This window comes from Chiloscyllium punctatum, chromosome 30 (genome assembly GCF_047496795.1).
Source record: "Chiloscyllium punctatum isolate Juve2018m chromosome 30, sChiPun1.3, whole genome shotgun sequence".
Taxonomy (NCBI): domain Eukaryota; kingdom Metazoa; phylum Chordata; class Chondrichthyes; order Orectolobiformes; family Hemiscylliidae; genus Chiloscyllium; species Chiloscyllium punctatum.
In genome coordinates this window covers 19,732,544-19,754,630 of record NC_092768.1, presented here as the reverse complement: position 1 = coordinate 19,754,630, position 22,087 = coordinate 19,732,544, and the positions used below count along the sequence as shown (strand labels likewise).

Here is a 22,087-nt window from a genome sequence, read left to right as displayed (position 1 = left end):
GTTACTGTCATAGTTCAGTCTATTCCTGGTGAATGACCATGAAATACAAACACACACATTCCCTTTGCTAAAAACCAGAAACACTTTAAAACCAGTGAACGTTCTAATCATTAGGTCACCATTGGGCACCAAAGAGTCATAAGCATGGGAACAGACCCTTCAGTGCAACCAGTGGCGGGGGGGAGGTTTGTTGATAAATTGCTCAATCTCCTTGCGGGAGCACGAGGTGGCGCCAATGCAGTCATCAATGTAGCGGAGGAAGAGGTAACCAGTCCATGTCAAACATGATCTCAAACTAAACTCGTCTCACCTGATCATTCCTGACCTATCTTCCTCCAAACCTTTCCCATTCACGTATCTATCCAAATGCCTTTTAAATGTTGTAATTGCACCCGCATCTACCACTTTCACAGGACGTTCATTCCACCTGCGAACCGCACTCTATGTAAACATTTGCCTCTGATATCTTTTTTAAAAATCTGTCTTCTCCCACCTTGAAAAGTTTGTCCCCTCGTCTCGAAATTGCCCATCTCATGTTATGTCCTCATTTCATTTCACTTCATTTTGGCTAACTCAGCAAATGTCATGTTCACATCTACCCTAAGCACCCATGTACTTTCGTTACTGCCTTATCCACTAGCGCTGCCCCTTTCAGGACATTGTGGACAGACACTCACTCACAGGTTCCTCACTCCCTCTGCCCCTCTCAAACCCAGCTCACTTATTGCGTCTCCTCTTGCATTGTTTCCCCCCCACCTCCCAAACGAATTACCTCAGTCTTCTCCACATTGAATGCCATTTGCCATTTTTCTGCCCACTTGCCATTATCCTGCAAGTAACAGCTATCTAATTCCCTACCAACCACATGGTCAATGTTTCTATTATCCGCAAAATTCCTCATCAGGCCCCCCACACCCCCCCCCTCATAAAATTTACCTGGCTTCAAGTTACCTTCCTCTTGTGGGGGGGGTGGATTGGGATCAAACGTTTACCAGATAATTGCTCCTGTCAAGCTTCTTGAGACATGTCGCTATGTAGAAGGTGCTATTCAAATGCAGTCTGTTGTTAGGGCGTACAGTTTGGGTGCAAAAGGTGACACAATCACTAATTTGAGGGAAAACAGGGAAGTTCTGCTGAAATTTTTGGTTGATAATTACTTTCTAATGAGCAGCCTGAGAAAGAGTTACGTTACCAAGTTAACGTTGTTTGTCAGAACTTCCTGTATGCAAATTGGTTGCTGCACCTCTTACACTTTGCGTTAATGAGGCCTCATTTGGTGCCAATCACTCTACATGTCCTGAGGTTGTGAAAGGACCTCGTTTTTTTTCATTGTTGCATGTCTTCATTTGTCTCTTTTATTGAGTCAAAAAAAAACGTAATAATGCTTCTTCTTTTGTAAGTGTTTGTGAGTGAAGAGACAGATCCTTTCACGTTGTGGTCGAGCCAGTGGGAGGGAGGTGTTGACAACCTCTGCAGTGTCATCGACCAGCGCAGACATCTCTATGAAATCTTCCAATGGCTTTCTGGGTGGGGTCCACTCCCAACCCATTCAGGAAGTGAATGGTGATGTGGTGTGGGATTGGGGAAAAACAAAGGAGGGCTCCAGAACTGTCTGGAAATTGAGGAATGTCAGAATATCAGAACAGGTTAAAGCCTCTCACCTACCTGAGCCAGCGACCCTCTTTCTAGCTGAGCTTTTATATTCACTTGCGGCATGTAGGTGTCACTGGCTGGACCAAGATTTATCGCCCGTCCCCAGTTGCCCCTTGAGAAGGTGGGGGTGGCCTGTTTTCTTGATCACTGCAGTCCATATTTTGTAGGTCAACCCACAATGCCCTGAGGGAGGGAATTCCAGGATTTGGACCAGTAAAGGAACAGTGATATATTTCCCAGTCAGGATGGTGAAGGGCCTTGAAGGAGGAGTATTCCCTCACACTCCTGACCTGTGCCTTGTAGATGGTGGACAGGCTTTGGGGAGTCAGGTGGTGAGTTACTCACTGCAGTATTCCTAACCTCTGACCTGCTCTTGTAACCACTGTGGTTATGTGGCAAGTCCAGTTCAATTTCTGGTCAATGGTAACTCCCAGGATGTTGCTAGTGCGGGTTTCAGTGATCGTAACATTATTCAGCATCAAGGGGCAGTGGTTAGGTGGAGATGGTCAGTGCCTGGTATTTGTGTGGCACAGATGTTACTTGTTACTTTTCACTCGTGGCATCGGTCTGGGTATTTCTCAGACATTGGCGCATTTGGACACGGACTGTTTGAGTATCTGATGAGTCGTGATGGTTGGGCCATCCAGTTTCATTTGTTTGAGACTGTTGTAGCAATTGGTACAACGGGATGGCTTAGCGAGGCCATTTCAGAGGGCAACTGAGAGTCAACCACATTGCTGTGGGTCTGGAGTTACATGTAGGCCAGAGCAGGTAAGGATGGCAGATTTCCTTCACTGAGGACATTAGTGAGCCAGATGGGTTTTTCCGACAATCGACAATGGTTTCCTGGCCGTCATTAAACCGTTAATTCCAGATTTTTATCGAATACAAATTCCATCATTTTCCGTGGTGGGATTCGAATCTACTCCTGAACTTTATGATTTCATGGTCTATAATGTGAATAGTTGAGCCCTTGACTCTAACCAGACAACGAGAATGAAAGCTCTTCAGCCAGGACAATCCTGTGAGGCAGTTTGGCCACAGCACACTGAGGGCTGCGCAGCGCTGGGATTGGGAGTCTGTTCGTGTCGGTGACAAGACATTGTTTCGACACGGGGTCAACCCCTCTGCTAATTTAAACAAGCAACACAGAAAAGATTCACCCCGTGCTGTAACCTGTTAAAATTCAAGACGCAAAGGACTATCTTAAAAGTCACTAATTAAAGTAAAAATTAACAACTTTATTTTTAAGTGTAATGGTGAATAATTAAACAAATTGTCTCACCTAAGTTTTATTTAAAGATCTAGGACACTAATCAATAAGTGTTTAAATCTATTGGGCTTTTCTTTTACCCCAAATCTATTCAAACCTGTCCAAATCTCAGCGTGGATCTGTCTAAACCTGTTCAAATCACGAACCCGAGACCCAAACTGTTCTAATCCTGGCGATGAGCCTCCAAGCTGTTTCAACACAGGGTAACGCCCCCTGCTAATTTAAACCAGCAACACAGAAATGACTCACCCCATGCAGTAATCTGTTAAAATCTGAGGCAAAGAACTATCCGCAAAGTCACTATTTAAAGTAAAAGTTAACAACTTTATTGTTTTAATATGACAGAGACAAATATTCACAACTCCTTTCTCTAAATCTACCTTTTACCTTCCCCTCTACAATACTGGTCCAATAAAACATCCCAATTATGATTTACAAAAATTATAATCAAGTTTCGAAACTAGTCAGCTATGCCCCATGTCCTCTGTAGATTTTCTCTGTTTTCTTTTCTTCTTCTTGGGGATTCTGCTTCCCAGGTCTTTGATGGATACCTGCTTCCCAGGTCTTTGATAGATACCTGCTTCCCAGGTCTTTGATGGATACCTGCTTCCCAGGTCTTTGATGGATACCTGCTTCCCAGGTCTTTGATAGATACCTGCTTCCCAGGTCTTTGATAGATACCTGCTTCCCAGGTCTTTGATGGATACCTGCTTCCCAGGTCTTTGATGGATACCTGCTTCCCAGGTCTTTGATGGATACCTGCTTCCCAGGTCTTTGCTAGATACCTGCTTCCCAGGTCTTTGTTAGATACCTGCTTCCCAGGTCTTTGATGGATACCTGCTTCCCAGGTCTTTGCTGTATACCTGCTTCCCAGCTCTTTGCTGGATTCCTGCTTCCCAGGTCTTTGATAGATACCTGCTTCCCAGGTCTTTGATAGATACCTGCTTCCCAGGTCTTTGATGGATACCTGCTTCCCAGGTCTTTGCTAGATACCTGCTTCCCAGGTCTTTGTTAGATACCTGCTTCCCAGGTCTTTGATGGATACCTGCTTCCCAGGTCTTTGCTGTATACCTGCTTCCCAGCTCTTTGCTGGATTCCTGCTTCCCAGGTCTTTGATAGATACCTGCTTCCCAGGTCTTTGATAGATACCTGCTTCCCAGGTCTTTGATGGATACCTGCTTCCCAGGTCTTTGATAGATACCTGCTTCCCAGGTCTTTGATGGATACCTGCTTCCCAGGTCTTTGCTAGATACCTGCTTCCCAGGTCTTTGTTAGATACCTGCTTCCCAGGTCTTTGATGGATACCTGCTTCCCAGGTCTTTGCTGTATACCTGCTTCCCAGGTCTTTGCTGGATTCCTGCTTCCCAGGTCTTTGATAGATACCTGCTTCCCAGGTCTTTGATGGATACCTGCTTCCCAGGTCTTTGATAGATACCTGCTTCCCAGGTCTTTGATGGATACCTGCTTCCCAGGTCTTTGATGGATACCTGCTTCCCAGGTCTTTGATAGATACCTGCTTCCCAGCTCTTTGATAGATACCTGCTTCCCAGGTCTTTGCTGGATACCTGCTTCCCAGGTCTTTGATGGATACCCTCTTCCCAGATCTTTGCTAGATACAGGTACCTTTACGGGAGCAGATCTCTCTGAGTGCAGCCTCTCTAGTTGTTGGTGCAAGGTGCTCCTTGCTGCTTTGGGTAACTGTTTAAAATGTCTGATATTTACACCCCAAAATATCGGACCATTTCATTGGTTTAGTGTAATCAAAACATTACTTTTTTCAGGTTTGATTGGATTTTAGTAACTTGGGGCATAATTTAAAGTGATTGGCTAAATTCAAATTTGCTTTTGTATCCTGGTAACACATCTCTTAGTTGTTTCGATCAAATGTTACATTGTTACCTTGCTCCGGACTGTCTGAGCTTCTAAGTTCTTGCTGGCCTTTCAACTCTCTTAAAGGTACAGTACCCCTTACACCTTCCGAACACCTCCCTCCCTTAAAAAAAATAAGAACCATCAAGAAGAAAAAATGGCTTCTTTTTTCCCCTATTTTTTAAACACATTACCTTATCAATAACATTAATCTAAGCTCACTTTAACTTCTTCCCACACACATTTTTAGAAATACAAATCTCATCTAAACTCTATCATATAAATCCACGATAATGCATCTGTGATTATATTCTTACAACCCACATGTACAACTTTTAAGTTAAAAGTCTGTATCATAAGACCCCAATGAAATAGTCTCATAATCTTGTCTTTAAAGCATTCTAAGAATGTAAACAGATTGTGATCTGTTTACACAACCGTGTTCAACACATTGTGCATGACATACACATTAAAATGTTGTAAGGTCAGTACCAAACTCGATAGTTCTTATCGATTGTGGGCGGCACGGTGGCACAGTGGTTAGCACTGCTGCCTCACAGCACCAGAGACCCGGGTTCAATTCCCGCCTCAGGCGACTGACTGTGTGGAGTTTGCACATTCTCCCCGTGTCTGCGTGGGTTTCCTCCGGGTGCTCCGGGTTCCTGCCATGCTAAATTGCCCGCAGTGTTAGGTGAGGGAGTAAATGTAGGGGAATGGGTCTGGGTAGGTTGAACTTCGGCGGGTCAGTGTGGACTTGTTGGGCCGAAGGGCCTGTTTCCACACTGTAAGTAATCTAAAGTATTTCCTCTGGTGGATATTGAGTTTCTTCGAAAAGTAACCAATTGGCGGTTTAACCCCATCCTCACCTTCCTGTAGCAGTACAGCTCCAACTCCTATGTCACTAGCATCAATGACAACTTTAAAAGGTTTTGCAAAGTTTGGTGTAGCTAAAACTGGTGCAGTGGTTAATATTGCTTTCCAATGGTCGAATGCCTCCTGGTATTGTTCTGTCCACTGAAACTTTGTGTTCCTCATCAGCAAATCAGTTAACGGTGCCGCTACACTGCTGATGTTTGTGACAAACTTCTGATCGAATCCGCCGAGTGCTAAGAATCGAAGCACCTCTTTCTTTGAGGTTGGTTGTGGAAATTCCTCGATGGGCATTTATCTTTGTGTTCCGTGGGGTGAGCCTTCCATGACCGACGTTATGTCCCAAGAACCTCACCCCTGCTTTCAGGAGTTCAATTTTGATTAAGTTTATCATCGGTAATGCTTCTCGTAGTCATTCAAAGAGCTCTGCCAACTGTACCATGTGATCTTTCCAGGGCTTACTAAAGATCATTACATCGTCCAAATAGACTGCACAGTTTGTTAACCCAGCCACCACTCTGTTCATGAGTCTTTGGTATGTGGCTGGTGAGTTCTTCATTCCAAAGGGCATCACCTTGAACTGATATAGCCCGTTTGGGGTTACAAACGCTGAACGTTCTTTCGCTGACTCTGATGAAGGTACCTGCCAGTAACCACACAGTAAATCCAACTTGGAGATGTAACTGGCTTGTCTGACTTTCTCAATACAGTCCTCCAATCTTGGAATTGGATAGAAATCCGATTTTGTAATGGTGTTGACCTTCTGATGTTCCATGCAAAATCACTGAGTCCCATCCAGTTTGGGAACTAAGATGATCGGCGAACTCAACTCACTCTGGCTTGGTTCAATGCTGTCCTTCTCGAGCATGGCCTCCACCTCCATCTGGACCTGTCTGGCTTTGAGGATTCAGTCGATAGGGGTGTTGTTTTATTGGAGCAGTATTCCCTCCATCTACTTCTTGTACAACAGCATCAGTCCTCCCCAGCTGATTCTTACATATGTCCTTATACTGCAGCAACAAACCTTTCAACTGTGTTTTATGCTCCCCAGACAGGTAGTTTACTAAACTATCCCACTCCTCAAGGATGTCTTTTTTGTTAATCTATTTTGAGACACCTCAAAATCCGCATCATCCAGATTTGATTCCTCACTCTGTGGGTCAGTAACTTCCACCTGTTTCTCTAGTTCTTTCTCTCTTGTGTAAAACGGTTTCAGCATGTTCACATGACATACCTGATACCGTTCTTTCCTATCTCTCATCTTTACTAGATAGTTCACCTGACTCAACTTTTTCTCAATTTGATAGGGACCACTAAACCTGGCTTTGAAGAGATCTTGTATCACTGGTCACAGTGCTAACACGTCATCCCCTTGGGAAAACGTCAAAGTCTCAGAGTTTTTATCTGCCACCTGTTTCATTCTATGCTGTGCCCTCTTTAGGTGCTGTTTAGCAAGCCCACCTACTCAATTTAATTTCTCACTCACCACCGATACGTAATCTAATTGTGAGATCTCCGACTTTGGTCCTGTCCATTTTTCCTTAATTAATTTTAAAGGGGCTTCTCACTTTCTGACTGGATACTAACTCGAAGGGAGTGAGCTGAGTATTTCATTTGGGGCACCTCTAATGGCAAACCCCGTATGAATGGGATTCCTTTATCCCAATCATTCGGGTAATCCTGACAGTATACTCTCAACATGGTCTTCAAGGTCTGACACCACCTTACTAAAGCTCCCTGGGATTCAGGATGTTACGCGCTGGATTTAAAGTGCTGTATACCTAAACTATCCATAACCTCCTTAAACAGCCGAGCAGTAAGAGTTGACCCTTGGTGTGACTGACTCTCTCTGGGTCACCCATACCATGTGAAGAAAGCTATGAACTCCTCGTGAGCGGCACATTGGTTAGCACTGCTGCCTCACAGCGCCAGAAACCTGGGTTCAATTCCCACCTCAGGCAACTGACTGTGTGGAGTTTGTACATTCTCCCCGTGTCTGTGTGGGTGTGCTCTGGTTTCCTCCCACAGTCCAAAGATGTGCAGGTCAGGGTGAATTGGCCATGCTAAATTGTCCCATAGTGTTAGGTGTTGGGGAATGGGTCCGGATGGGTTGCTCTTCAGAGGGTCGGTGTGGACTTGTTGGGCTGAAGGGCCTGTTTCCACACTGTAGGGGAATCTAATCTCTATTTCCTTTGATACTCTGTGATGAATTGCCTCTGGAAATCCGGTAGACACATCCATTATGGTTAACAACTACTGGATCCCCCTTTTAGATCTCGGGAGGGGATCTACACAATCAGTTATAACCCGTGTGAAAGATTCTTCAAATGTGGGAATTGGCAACAAAGGGGCTGGTTTTATTTATTTCCGCCTCTGGCTTACCTACCATTTGGCACGTATGACACGTACAGCAAAAGTTAACCACATCCTTGTGCATTCCAGGCCAAAAGAAATGTTAGCCTGATTCATTTGTAGATGAAAGTGAGGACTGCAGATGCTGGAGATTAGAGTCGAGAGTGTGGTGCTGGGAAAGCACAGCAGGTCAGGCAGCATCCAAGGACCAGGAGAATCGACGCTCCTGATGAAGGCCTTTAGCCTGAAATGTCGATTTTCCTGCTCCTTGGATGCTGCCTGACCTGCTGTGCTTTTCCAGCACCACACTCTCGACTCTGATTCATTTGTACCTCAAGGTGACCTCCTACAGGTAGTACATGTGCCACCTGTAACACTTGCTGTCTGTATTCTGTCGCCAACACAATCTGGTGCACTTTGGCCCATTTCTCCTCTGCACTAACTCACCATGGGCGCCATTTCCATCTTAGGATTCTGTCTGTCAGGTAATAACCCTCCGGAATATTCTCTGCCTCCTTTTCAGAGAACGCATCCACATATATCTCTTTTATCATCTTGTCTTTCTGTGCAAGTCCCTTAGCCTTTCGGGACTAAACTCTTCTGTCTGACCCTCTGCTTGTTCAGGGTTTTCCTGCACCATTACATCAAACAGAGTATCCGCTGACTGAACCTCAACTTCTTCATCCTTCTCTTTACTTTTTGCTTCATGCTGTGACTTATGACATTGGGATCTGGTTACTACACAGTCTAGGAAAATACCAGGATATTTCTGCTTTAACTCCTCAGTTTCTTGGTCTTCCTTGGGCTTCTCCAACACAAGGAGTGTCATTCCCACCTTGGGTCCTGCCAAATCATTCCCAAGAACAAACTGAATTTCTGGAACTGACCCTCTGTCAACCACTCCCACTGTAACTTCCCCAGTCTTGAGTTGGCATTCCAACCTGATCTTACATAGGGGAATGTGAGATTTCTGTCCATCTATCCCACAAATTACCACACTCTCGGGTAACAGATCAGAAAGAGTGCATATTCGCTCATCCCTTACTATCAGCGACTGGTTAGATCCTGTATCTCACAAAATTATAACTTGGTGTCCTTCTCTCCCTGTCTTTTCTGAGTAAACTTTACCCATGGAGGGGAATTCTTTGTAGAGATCAGGTACTAACTCCATATCCAGCCCCAGCCCAGGCTGTGCACTGTCCTGCAGCTCCTCAGCTCCTCTTGGGGTCTCCTTTACTACCTTCACTAATGCCACTGGCTGAGCTTCTTTTACAACTTCTTTTCCCACAGTGCCTTTCTTTAACGACCAGCACTGTGTCTATACATGTCACACTTTACCACAGCGGAAACACCTTTTCCCAGTGCCCTTCTGAAACCACCAGCACTGTAATTTTCTGTGTCCCACTCCATTACAGTGAAAACACCTGAGGTCTTTCACCTCCTGTCCACCCTCTTGGGCTTCTTTAACCTGTGATAAACTCTTAGCTGTGCACTCGACTCTTGGTTTTGTAGTGTAGGATCTCCCCTTCTCCCAACTTCTATCCCTCACAGGACGAAAGTCTGCCTTATGCACCAACATGTACTCACCTGCGGATTCTGCTGCCCTTTTCACTTCCTGAACTTTCTGTCCCCCATGTGAATTCTTACCATCTCTGGAAGTGAGTTTTTAAACCCCTCCAGCAGAATAAACTCACTTCGTGCCTCAAAGGTCCTATCTATTTTCAAAGCACGCACCCACCTATCAAAGTGACTATGGTTTATTCTTTCAAATTCAATGTAAAGAAGGATCCAGGTCAGAATTATGTTTCTGAACCACTGTCTATATGCTTCTGGTACCAATTCATAAGCACTTAACATATCCTGTTTAACCTCTTCATAATCTCTTCACCCCTCATCTGACAGTGCGGCAAATAGCTCTGCCGACCAATTTAGTCTGAACTAGCATTACCCATAAATCATCAGACCACTCCACCTCCCTAGCCAACTTTTCAAATGAAATAAAGGCGCCTTCAACATCTTTCTCATCAAAATGTGGCAGAGTTTTGACATATTTGTGAATATTGTTACCTTCTGTTTTAATCTCCATCCTGTTAACTTGACTTTGCTGACTACATTGAACTTCTCAAGTTCAAGTTCTCTCTCTTTGTGCTCAGCTATAAATCTTTTCTTTCTTTTTCCTCTCTCTCTCTCTGCTTCACCAAGAACCTTCTATCTCTCTCTTTTTCCTTCTCTCTCTCTCTCTCTGCTTCACCAAGGACATTCTATCTCTCTCTTTTTCCCCTCTCTCCCTCTTTTACCCCCCCTCTCTCTCTTTTTCCTCTCTCCCTCTTTATCTTATAACTCCATTTTTCTCAATTGTAATTTAAGTTTTTCTCCCTCTGCTGTACTTGTCTGTTTCTCTGACACAACTAAGTGTTTGAGTAACCCCTTTACAATGTCAGCTTGATTTTTGTCCTCGGTTAAACCCCAATCTAACTTAGTTGCTAATTCTAAAAGCGTGGCCTTTTTCTTTCCTTCTAAACTTTTCTGGCAAACTTGAAAACCATCTTCAAATCCCAGAACTTCTTTCGCAGTTTTAAGAGCCATTTCTCTCACTTTTAAATTAACCAACCACTAGTACCAAAATTAAACATCTAGGGCTCTAACCTGCAAGGGTTTAAATCTGCTGGGATGTTTCATACCCCCAAATCTATTCAAATCACAAATCCAAGACCCAAACTGTTCAAATTGCGGACAAAAGCCCCCAAACCGTTCAAATCCTGATGACAAGCCCCCACACTGTTACGACATGGGTTAAACCCTCCTGCCTAATTTAAGCCAGCAACACGGAAAAGAATTATCCACGCAGTAATCTGTGAAAATTTGAGAGGCCAAGAACTATTTAAAGATTAACAACTTTCTTTCTTAAAGTGTAACAAAGAATAATTAACTAATAACTATTTACAACTCCTTCCTCTAACTGAGCTTTTACTTTCATTTCTCTAATACTGGCCTGAATAAACCCCATGATTAAGGTTCACCAAAAATTCAAATTTCAAAACAGGCCAGTGGTCAAATCTTGCTTTTGTATCTTCCTCTGTAGATTTGCTCTTCGGGTCAGTGTCGATGTTTTTCCCTTTGCAAATTCCTTCTCTAGACAGGTACCTTTCAGAGAGTTCTCACCAGCAGTCTACATCTGTTGGTCTTTTGGCAGTTCTCTCTCAACTGTTCGATTTTCCTGGTCTTATACCCCCCCCAACGCATCGGATTGCGCATTAGCTTTTAATATTGTCAACATATTCAATTCAACCTTGATTGGACTTTGGTATGTTTTGGGGTATAAATTAAACTGATTGGCCTCATTTAAATTTGTTTTTTGTATCCAGGCAACCAGCTACCTGGACCACATGCTACATTGTATCTTATTGAGAACACTTGGTGCTGTCAGGTAGCTCTGCTAGCTTTTAACTTTCTTAAAGGTACAGTACACCCACATCTTCATAACAATATGGATGTGCATTTGTGAAACCAAAGCTATAGGCCAAGTGCTGCAGAATGGAACTGGCGCAGACCCAAGGGGCCGAAGGGCCTCTGTACTGCAGATCTCTCTGACTCTAACTCAGAGGGTCATGGAGGAAGCGGGGAAGGTATGGGCTGCTCCTTCTGCAGTGAGGTTCAGCAGAAAGACAACAGGAAACTAGGAGCGAGTCTCCCCACACTGACAGTGACAAGATAGAGAGAGAGAGGAGGCTCCCTTTTGTACCAAAATACTTTATTGAATAAAAATAAATAAATACAAAGTCCTTATTATTAAATACATTCCAAAATAAATCGACTGCTCGCAGTGAAAGTGAAGCAGTGTTTAAAATCCGCAATCTCACGCACCATGTTTCAATACAGTGCCCTCTACCTGCCATTGATACTTTGATCACGGCTGGCGTCCACACCCCATTGAAAAATATTTGCACATTTTGTTCCGATCTTAAACAGATTCCAAACACAGAAGCACTTGGCAATTGGATTCTCAACATCCCGGTCGATCAAGTTGAGGAATATCGCCAGGGTTAGGGGGAGGGAGAATTCAGTGCTTTCGGGAAAAGGGGGATTTGTTTTCAGTTCTGAGCTGCTCGGGTGTGGGGCCGGGTTCCATGGAGCGGGAGAGAAACTCCAGTGACCTGACCCCGACCCTGAATCGGGTTGTGTGTGTGGAAGCAGCAAAGGAGGTAACCTGGTCATAAGGCCTGTCGAAGGGAGGGAGGGAGGGAGAGAGCGGTGGAAACACAGCGGTTACGTGTTTCAGTCCCAACATGCCAACCCATGAGTTTAAATTCTCATCGCTTAGATAAAGTTTCGGACAAAAAAAACCAATCGGTTCCCACTCATGGGGGCCAGGAAGCAACTGGGGCTGGTCATGACTCACCCAATTCACTTGGGAAGGAAATCTGCCTCCTTTGGCCAGTCTGGCCATTGTGGGTGACTCCCGTCATGCAGCAAGGTGGGGTGACTCCGAACTGCTCTGTGAGTGGCCCAGCAAGCCCCTGAGAGACTGGTGATAAGTGCGGGTCTACCCAGTGAGGGCTACATGCTGCCCACAGAGAAAGGAAATCTCAGTGTCTGTGCAGTGGGAATCAGATTGGGAGGAAGGTTACACAGAATGCTGTGTTTGAAAGCAATGCTCTGAATGCTAAAGGTGTTACAGATTGACCTTTGACATGACAGAAGGAAGGGGAGAGAAGAGGATCAAAGCTTGTTGATCAGATAGCAAGCTCAGAGCTGCCACATTCAGGAAAAGATGGCTGGGAAGGGGTCTTCCCAGATATTTGCATGCACATGTCTGCGGGCATGTGTGTCTGCATCTGTATACATGCATGGATGTGTCTGTGCATGTGTGTCTGTATGCATGTGTGTGCATGTCTCTGTGTATGTGCATGTCTGTGTGCATGCATGTACGTCTCTGTGTGCATGTCTATATACATACATATACATGTCTGTGTGTATGTGTGTCTGTATACATGCATGCCTGTGTGCATATCTAAGTGCATACATGTACATGATTGTGTGCATGTGTGTATATCCACATACATGCATGTACATGTCTGTGCGTGTGCCTGTGTGTGTAAGCATGTCTGCGTGCATGTGTGTGCATGTAGCAGTCAATGGATTCAACTTTTGCAAAGGTTGCACAGTAAGTGGGCAGTGCCGAGTAACCAGTCATTGTGTGCTGTCACACGGCCAGTCACACAAACTGCTTTGACAAGTTGGAGGGAGGGGGTTACATGGCTTTGCAATCAAATCACAGCATTCAGCAATAAATTAAAGATCGGACTAAGTTGCCCATGGGAAGGAAGAAGCAATTATGATTGACATGTGCAATGCATACATTCATGAAGCTGACATAAATACAAGACTGAGTGCCAGGACTTGGGCCAATACTTCAGAGAAACCAGGCTGATTGAGGACTGGTTAAAGCAAACCCTCTCACCTGGTAACTCCAGGCAGATTGGCATTAGTGTAGCCCTTCGGGATTTCGGGTAAAATAACAATATTTGTCATAAGTTAAATCGGGGCAGGTTAAGCGCAAAAAGAGATTTTCCAAACAATCTTTTTTTCAAACACACCAGCTTATTCTGAGCTCAAGTATTACATGTTTGTTCCTTCAGGCGATCATTACAGTCGGGAGAGGGTGGGGGCTTCTTTGACATTAAGAATCTCACATGCAACAAAAAAAAAGGCATTATACTCTAATGTTCCATGTAACTCCTTCCCCGGTCCGCATTCCTTACGTTAATCCCCTCAGTATACCCCATCTCCTCTGAAATACAGCCGAACCCATTCACTTGCCCCTCTCTCAGTCAGCGAGAGCTCCTCGTTTCTGCTCAGTTGTCCTTTGGATTAATTAGTGGCTCTGTTACAATGTGGGCCCCATGTATCCCATCTGGACTCCAAGGAATCTCTGCCATCAACCCCAACGAAACCCTGGGGTATTATCAATAACTTCTTGTAAGGTGCGCCCATTCTGATCCACCCACGCAACTGTAAAGGTCTGCCTCAGGAGGTGGGCAAATGGGCACCGGTCTGTGTCCCCCAACTCAAACAGTGCCCAGACTCATTCAGCCACGGGTCAACTCAGCACTGAGCGGGACAGCGAAAAGTATTCACTTTTTCAAGTTAACTGTTGTTGACGTTAGCCATCATCGGCTGAGATCACCTGCTAATATCTTGGATTGGAAAGGTCCCACTGAGGAGTGGGTAGCAGGGGCGGGGACCTGGCGGGGTAGGGGGGCGGTGGTGGGGGGTGGGAGAGAAGGTGGGAGGGTGCCGGGTGTAAGCTAATGCTCGAAGCACGTATGCCTGAGTGGGTCACGGAGGTCTGAAGCATTGACAAAAGCCCTTCGGCCCATCGATTCCATGCAACGATTGCAATCCCATTTTCCAGCGCTTGGCCCACAGCCTTGTAGACCCTGGACCTTGGCCTGTCCATGGGTGAAGGAAGGTGGTGAAAGAGGAGGGGGTTCTGCTGCCAGTGATCCCACCCAACACCGTGACCCCTTCTCAACTGTAGAGTAATTACAGAAGGCCATTTGAGGCATCATGTCTGTGTCGTCTCTCCTTACATCCACGCTTCCCCCCAACAACTTCCCCCGCGCCCACCCTGCACATTCCACCCCTTGAGGCGATGAAAGGTGCCCACACTTGGTCCGATACCACTCACACCCACACCCCCGCTTGGGAGCTGGCACGTCTCTCCAGCAAAATTCCCCTCTACCCCTCCCCCCCTCCCCTCCCTCCGACCGGGAGTCCCGCAGGAAATCGCTGAATCCCAGCCAACGACAAATGCGGACACGCTGGGGAAGGGCTGGGGAAGGGCCCCGCTCCACCCCAACCCCCTCACAGGGCAAAGATCCCGAAGAAGGTCTTGCCTTCGGTCTTGTCCAGGTACCTGACCACGTTCTCGGAGACCCGGGAGAAGATCCGGTCGCCCTCCTCAAACTCGAAGATGGCGCCCTGGTAGGAGGTCTTGAACCAGGGGTCGGAGTGGCTGCCGTGATGGCAGACTGACTTGGTGGCCCTGAGCAGGATGGTCTCCTCTGGGTAAGCCAAGGAGAGCTTGTGCATATCGTGACTCAGGAAGATGGTGTTGTCCTCGCACTGGCTGTAGTGGAAGACCACCTGGGTGTAGATGAAGTAAAAACCGGCCTGCTTGATCAGGAGGCTGTTGTTGGAGAACTCCACACCATAGGAGAATGCTATGCCTGCCTGCTCCTGCCAAGTCAGCACGTCCGAAACCTGGGGGATGGGATTGGCTGGGAACCAGAGAGAAGGAGAGAGGGAGGAGAGGAAGAGAAGGAGAGAATGAGTGTCACTGTCATGATTACGGGCTTGTCTTTCCCAGTTCCACACCCTCTCCCTACCCCAGCCCTGTGATAGGGGAAGGGTGCCTGTTGGTAGGTGAGAGTATCATAGAATCCCCACAGTGTGAAAACAGGCCCTTCGGCCCAACACGTCCGCACCAACCCTCTGAACAGTCTCCCAACCAAACCCATTCCCCTACCCTATTACTCTACATTTGCCCCTAACCTACGCATCCCTGAACGCTGTGGGGCAATTTAGCGTGGCCGATTCACCTGGCCTGCACATCTTTGGAATGTGGGAGGATACCGGAGCCCCCGGAGCAAACCCCAAACACACACGGGGAGAATGTGCAAACTCCACACAGACAGTTGCCAAAGGGTGGAAACACGGAGAGGTCAAAGGTGCCCAATGGCTCAGGTTGGATTCTCTATCCACCGATGCGGCCAGACGTGCTGAGCACTTCCAGCAGCTTCTGTTCTGAGGTGGCGTCTCCCGCGCCCACAGTGTCTCACCCTCGTGTGTTCCAGTTGGGCCCAGTCACATGGGGAAGGGCACGGTGCCCTCTGCTGCCCTTGGTGCTTCAATGCCAGGAGATCGCCCTCTCCTGGACATGTGAGGCATTTCTCACACAATCACACCGGTCCTGCCCTCCTCCCCCTCCATCACCCAATTTCACTCAGACTTTGGTCCTGTTCTTCATCCCTCTTTCTCTTAAAAACCTTCGCTCCAGCGGGTGGGAAAGGGCCATTCAGCCCATCAAGTCCAGATCTAGCACCCAATCGGGCCCTCAGCTAAAAACTCCTGGCTTAGCCTCATACGACGGGTGGCGCTGAGTGAGAGCCAGTTTGGCGAGATTTTCCACAGAGGGTGTTTGGGAGAGTAGGGGGGGGGGGGGGGGGGGGGGGTGAGCAAATAACAGGTCGGAGAGTCAGAGGTAGGGAGCCCATTCACATTCCATCACCTGAGAACACGTCTCCCCTTGCCTGGCTGAGAGAGTGCTCCTGAACTCTCAGGACCCCGGGTGCCTTTGAGAGTGCGTCAAGACACCTGGGAATCAGATAGCCACAGCAGAGAAGGGAGCCCTTTGGCCCATCTAATCCATGCTGACCCCCCCCTCCCCTCCCCTCCTCCACCAGAAGGGAAAAACCATGGAAAGGTACCATGACAACTGCACTTTTTTTTTACATTTAAAAAAAATAGCAACAAACTTGTCAGCCTTCATTTCTGTCAGTGCCTTCGCTTTGTAACGACAGGAGAGCAGCTCCCCTGACTGGTTCAGTCTAGGGGGGTGGGAGAGCCCACAGACACTCAGTGCTCAGCCGTGAACACCAGAGGGCAGCAGGTGGAGGGGCAAAGCAGAAACTGAGGGACAGGCAAAAGCAGATAGCACAGGAGGCAGGGGCATACAGTAATACAGTACACGGAGGCCTCTGAGGTTAACATTCTGATGGGACCAGAATTGAAACACACACTGATCTCTCCGGTAATGTGCTGTCTACCATTATACAGGATAATAAATAAACCCAGCCTTCAGCAAACATAGACAGTACCTGTCAGGTGAGCTGCGATTCTCGGCCGGGGGTCACTTCCCACCTGCTTCATGAGTCGGGGCAAACCTGGAAATGGAAAAGACAAAAACTCAGACCCAGCTGGATCACCCACAGAGCACAGACTGACAGACACAGAGGGGGGGGGTGGGGTGGGGGGGGGGGGGGGTTCACGTGCATCCAGATCTAGTGACTAGGAGAGACAGAATCATAAAGACAGAGAGAGAGAAAGAGATATATAAAGACAGAGAGAGGGAGATAAAGACAGAGAGAGAGAGATAAAGACAGACAGACAGAGAGAGATAAAAACAGACAGAGAGATAAAGACAGACAGAGAGAGAGAGAGAGATAAAAACAGACAGAGAGATAAAGACAGACAGAGAGAGAGATAAAGACAGAGAGAGAGATAAAGACAGACAGACAGGGAGAGAGAGAGATAAAAACAGACAGAGAGATAAAGACAGACAGAGAGAGAGATAAAGACAGAGAGAGAGATAAAGACAGACAGGGAGAGAGAGAGAGAGATAAAAACAGACAGAGAGAGATAAAGACAGACAGACAGAGAGATAAAGACAGACAGACAGAGAGAGAAAGAGATAAAGATAGTCAGGGAGAGACAGAGAGAGATAAAGACAGACAGAGAGAGAAAGATAAAGACAGAGAGAGAGATAAAGACAGACAGGGAGAGAGGGATAGAGATAAAGATAGACAGAGCGAGATAAAGACAGAGAGAGAGAGAGATAAAGACAGACAGGGAGAGAGAGAGATAAAAACAGACAGAGAGATAAAGACAGACAGAGAGAGAGATAAAGACAGAGAGAGAGATAAAGACAGACAGACAGAGAGATAAAGACAGACAGAGAGAAAGACAGAGAGAGAGATAAAGACAGGCGGAGAGAGAGAGAGAGAGAGAGAGAGAGAGAGAGAGAGAGATAAAGACAGAGAGAGAGAGAGAGAGATAAAGACAGACAGAGAGAGAAAGAGATAAAGACAGACAGGGAGAGACAGAGAGAGATAAAAGCAGACAGAGAGAGATAAAGACAGAGAGAGAGAGAGAGATAAAGACAGACAGACAGAGAGATAAAGACAGAGAGAGAGAGAGAGAGAGATAAAGACAGAGAGAGATAAAGACAGACAGGGAGAGAGAGATAGAGATATAGATAGACAGGGAGAGAGGACAGGCAGAGACAGACAGAGATAAAGAGAGACAGGCACGCAGAAGCAAACAGAAAGAGAAAATTCAAGTCAGACAGGAAGAGAGACAGCAAAACAGAGAAAGTGAATGAAACCGGAACTGACAGGGACGGGGATAGAAAGACATATAGAAACAGAGCTACATGAACAGGGACAGTGACAAACAGACATATAGGAATTGAGAGTGAGAATGGGGAGAATGACAAACAGAAAGAATAAGAACAGTTAGAAAGCAGGAATAGAGAGAGAGAGAGAGAATGTTAGGAGAGAGGCGGACACACAGACAGGGACAGAAGGAGATTGATGGGGTGGCGGGGGGGTGAATGAGGGAGATGGGGCCCGTTAGAAAGACAGTGGGGACAGAGAAAACTCACCGCTATTGGCAGACATATCGTCAGCTCCTCTCAGTGCAGCCTTCTGCAGAAAGGAACAGAGAGTAAGTAGGAAGACCCACACTGAAGTTTCCAAATCACTGCTGGGCCCAGTGAGGAGGGGGTTGAGGAGGACTCAGTATCACAGGCGCTATGGCATTGCAGCACCTCAGTCAGTCCAGGATCTCAGAGGGGGGGCTGGGGGTGGGGACAGACAGACAGGGAGGAGGCATGGCTGCAGCTCCTGTCTCAGGGAGGCATCCCCATCCCCATCCCCATCCCCATACCCTTCACCATCCCCATCCCCATCCCCATACCCCATCCCCATCCCCATCCCCATCCCCATACCCTTCACCATCCCCATTCCCCATCCCCATACCCTTCACCATCCCCATCCCCATCCCCATCCCCATACCCTTCACCATCCTCATCCCCCATTCCCATCCCCATCACCATCCCCATCACCATCCCCATTCTCCATCCCCATCCCCCATCACCATTCCCCATCCTCATCCCCCATCCCCATCCCCATTCCCCATACCCCATCCTCATCCTCATCCCCATCCCCATCACCATCCCCATTCTCCATCCCCATCCCCCATCACCATTCCCCATCCTCATCCCCCATTCCCATCCCCATCCCCATCACCATCCCCATCCCCATTCCCCATCCCCATCCCCATCCCCATCACCATCCCCATCCCCATCCCCATCCCCCATCCCCATTCCCCATCCCCATCCCCATCCCCATCCCCATCACCATCCCCATCCCCATCCCCATCCCCATCCCCCATCACCATTCCCCATCCCCATCCCCATCCCCATCACCATCCCCATCCCCATTCCCCATCCCCATCCCCATCCCCATCCCCCTTCACCATCCCCATTCGCCATCCCCATCCCCATCACCATCCCCATCCCCATCCCCATTCCCCATCCCCATCCCCATCCCCCATCCCCATTCCCCATCCCCATCCCCATCCCCATCCCCATCACCATCCCCATCCCCATCCCCATCCCCCATCACCATTCCCCATCCCCATCCCCATCCCCATCCCCATCACCATCCCCATCCCCATCCCCATCCCCCATCCCCATTCCCCATCCCCATCCCCATCCCCATCCCCCTTCACCATCCCCATTCGCCATCCCCATCCCCATCACCATCCCCATCCCCATCCCCATCCCCATTCCCCATCCCCAATCCCATCCCCATTCCCCATCCCATTCCCCATCCCCATATCCCCATCCCCACCCCTTTCCCCATCCCCATCCCCATCCCCATATCCCCACCCCATTCCCCATCCCCATTCCCCATCCCCATCCCCATATCCCCACCCCATTCCCCATCCCCATTCCCCATCCCCACCCCCATATCCCCACCCCCATATCCCCACCCCCATTCCCCACCCCCATATCCCCACCCCCATATCCCCATCCCCACCCCTTTCCCCATCCCCATCCCCATCCCCATATCCCCACCCCATTCCCCATCCCCATTCCCCATCCCCACCCCCATATCCCCATCCCCATATCCTCACCCCCATTCCCCACCCCCATATCCCCATCCCCACCCCCATATCCCCATCCCCACCCCCATTCCCCACCCCCATATCCTCACCCCCATTCCCCACCCCCATATCCCCACCCCCATATCCCCATCCCCACCCCCATATCCCCATCCCCACCCCCATTCCCCACCCCCATATCCCCATCCCCACCCCCCCCCCCCCCCCCCGCAGCTTCCAGCCTGCCCTCGGCCACAGCAAACACCCCGAGGATTGCGAGCACGAAGCCCCTGGACACTGGCTGGGGACCGGGCTCCACCTCCGGCCGGGAAAGGGAGGGAGCTGCATTTCCCGGCGCTAGAGCAATTCAGGCCGTCGATAGCGGCACCCTCCCTCCCTCCCCCCCCCCCCCCCACCCCCGGCCCAGAGCCCTCCCCACCCCACACACTCTGGGGCAGTGACAACTCAATTGATATAAACCTCACATTCAGAGCTGCACACATCAAACCCGGGACGTGCCTCTGACCCTGAGGGACAGGGACATTGAAATGGAAAAGGCTGTAAGTGAGCCTTGCCCCTTACCCCTTGCCTTACCCAGTTAGCCTGGCTGGGAGCTGGAGGGTGAGCCTGGGTGAACAGGAGATACCCGCAGCCAGTCACAAAGGCGAGCAGAGTGAAGGTGCTGAGCAGAGTGAGACAGCGTGCAGTTCCCTGTGGGCTCCCCGCCTCACGCTCCCTGCCATGCTCCAGCTCCACCAACATCCTCTCGCTGCTCATCCTCTCCGTCGGCTCTTGTCTCCGGGCTCTGTCCTCTGCATCTGCCTCGCACTCTCACACCGCGAGGTATTTCAAGAGCCTCTTGGGAATTACCCTGCCTCTGGGCCAGCCTCCGAGAGTAGGGCTGTGTGTGTGTGTGTGTGTGTACCCTGAAACTGAGAGAGGCTCACAGAGAGATCTCTTCTTTCAAAAAAACACACACACACACAAAAAGAATACAAACGCTGCCCTAACTTTTTTACATCCCCAAAGCCTCTTGGTTTTATTCACTGTGTTTTTCCGACTATCAGAAATCGGATGATTCACTGTCTGAAAGTCATATCCAGAATGGTGTGAGGGGAAACTTAAAGCCAACAGTAATTGCGGGGTTGAGTACATTCAGAAAAGGGGAGGGATCCGGATTTTAGGAGCTTCTGACTTTGGTGGAAAGCTGCAACCAAGCTGAAGGGGTGCTCTGAGTTCGCCAGCCAGGGTTGGTAGATGTGATCAGAGGTTTATCAAATCATGAAGGGCATGGATAAGGTGAATAGACAAGGTCCAGAACTAGAGGGGCATAGGTTTAGGGGGAGAGGGGAAAGATATAAAAGAGACCTAAGGGGCAACTTTTTCACACAGAGGGTGGTACGTGTATGGAATGAGCTGCCAGAGGAAGTAGTGGTGGAGGCTGGTACAACTGCAACATTTAACAGGCATCTGATGGACATATGAGTCGGAAGGGTTTAGAGGGATATGGGCAAATGGGAATAGATTAGGTTGGGATATCTGGTCAGCATGGATGAGTTGGACTGAAGGTTTCCAGGCTGCACATCTCCATGAGTCTCGGTCACTGTGTTGGAGATTCTTTTCATATCAGTCAAATAGCCACTAACTGATCCAAATACTGGGTTAGTGGTGCTGGAAGAGCACAGCAGTCCAGGCAGCATCCAACGAGCAGCACCCCAGGGCATCAATGTGGACTTCAACAGGTTCCTCATTTCCCCTTCCCCCACCTCATCCTAGTTTCAAACTTCCAGCTCAGTTACTGACTCCTTGACTTGCCCGACCTGCCTATCTTCTTTTCCACCTATCCACTCCACCCTCTCCTCCTTGACCTATCACCTTCATCTCCTCCCCCACTCACCCATTGTACTCTATGCTACTCTCTCCCCACCCCCACCCTCCTCTAGCTTATCTCTCCATGCTTCAGGCTCACTGCCTTTATTCCTGATGAAGGGTTTTTGTCCGAAACGTCTTATAAAAAAAAATTTCGCTGCTCGTTGGATGCTGCCTGAACTGCTGTGCTCTTCCAGCACCACTAATCCAGTATTTGGTTTTCAGCATCTGCAGTCATTGTTTTTACCT

General features: G+C 48.2%; 1 protein-coding gene across 1 annotated transcript; it reads right to left on the bottom strand.

Annotated features, from left to right (window-relative positions):
- Positions 1–14,842: 14,842 nt before the first annotated feature.
- Positions 14,843–20,746, bottom strand: LOC140454996 (tumor necrosis factor-like). The gene is made up of 4 exons (XM_072549671.1): positions 20,564–20,746; positions 18,465–18,507; positions 16,900–16,965; positions 14,843–15,300 (listed from the first exon to the last, which is right to left on the bottom strand). Exons 1-4 carry the CDS (start codon positions 20,744–20,746, stop codon positions 14,885–14,887), a joined length of 708 nt encoding a protein of 235 aa, XP_072405772.1. The 3' UTR covers positions 14,843–14,884.
- Between the last annotated feature and the right edge of the window lie 1,341 nt (positions 20,747–22,087).

Coding starts and splice junctions, on each gene's coding strand:
- LOC140454996 (XM_072549671.1), bottom strand. CDS start 20,746: ATGAGCAGCGAGAGGATGTTGGTGGAGCTGGAGCATGGCAGGGAGCGT. Junction 16,966..18,464: donor CGATATGTCTGCCAATAGCG/GTGAGTTTTCTC, acceptor TTCCATTTCCAG/GTTTGCCCCGACTCATGAAG. Junction 15,301..16,899: donor AATCGCAGCTCACCTGACAG/GTACTGTCTATG, acceptor TCTGGTTCCCAG/CCAATCCCATCCCCCAGGTT.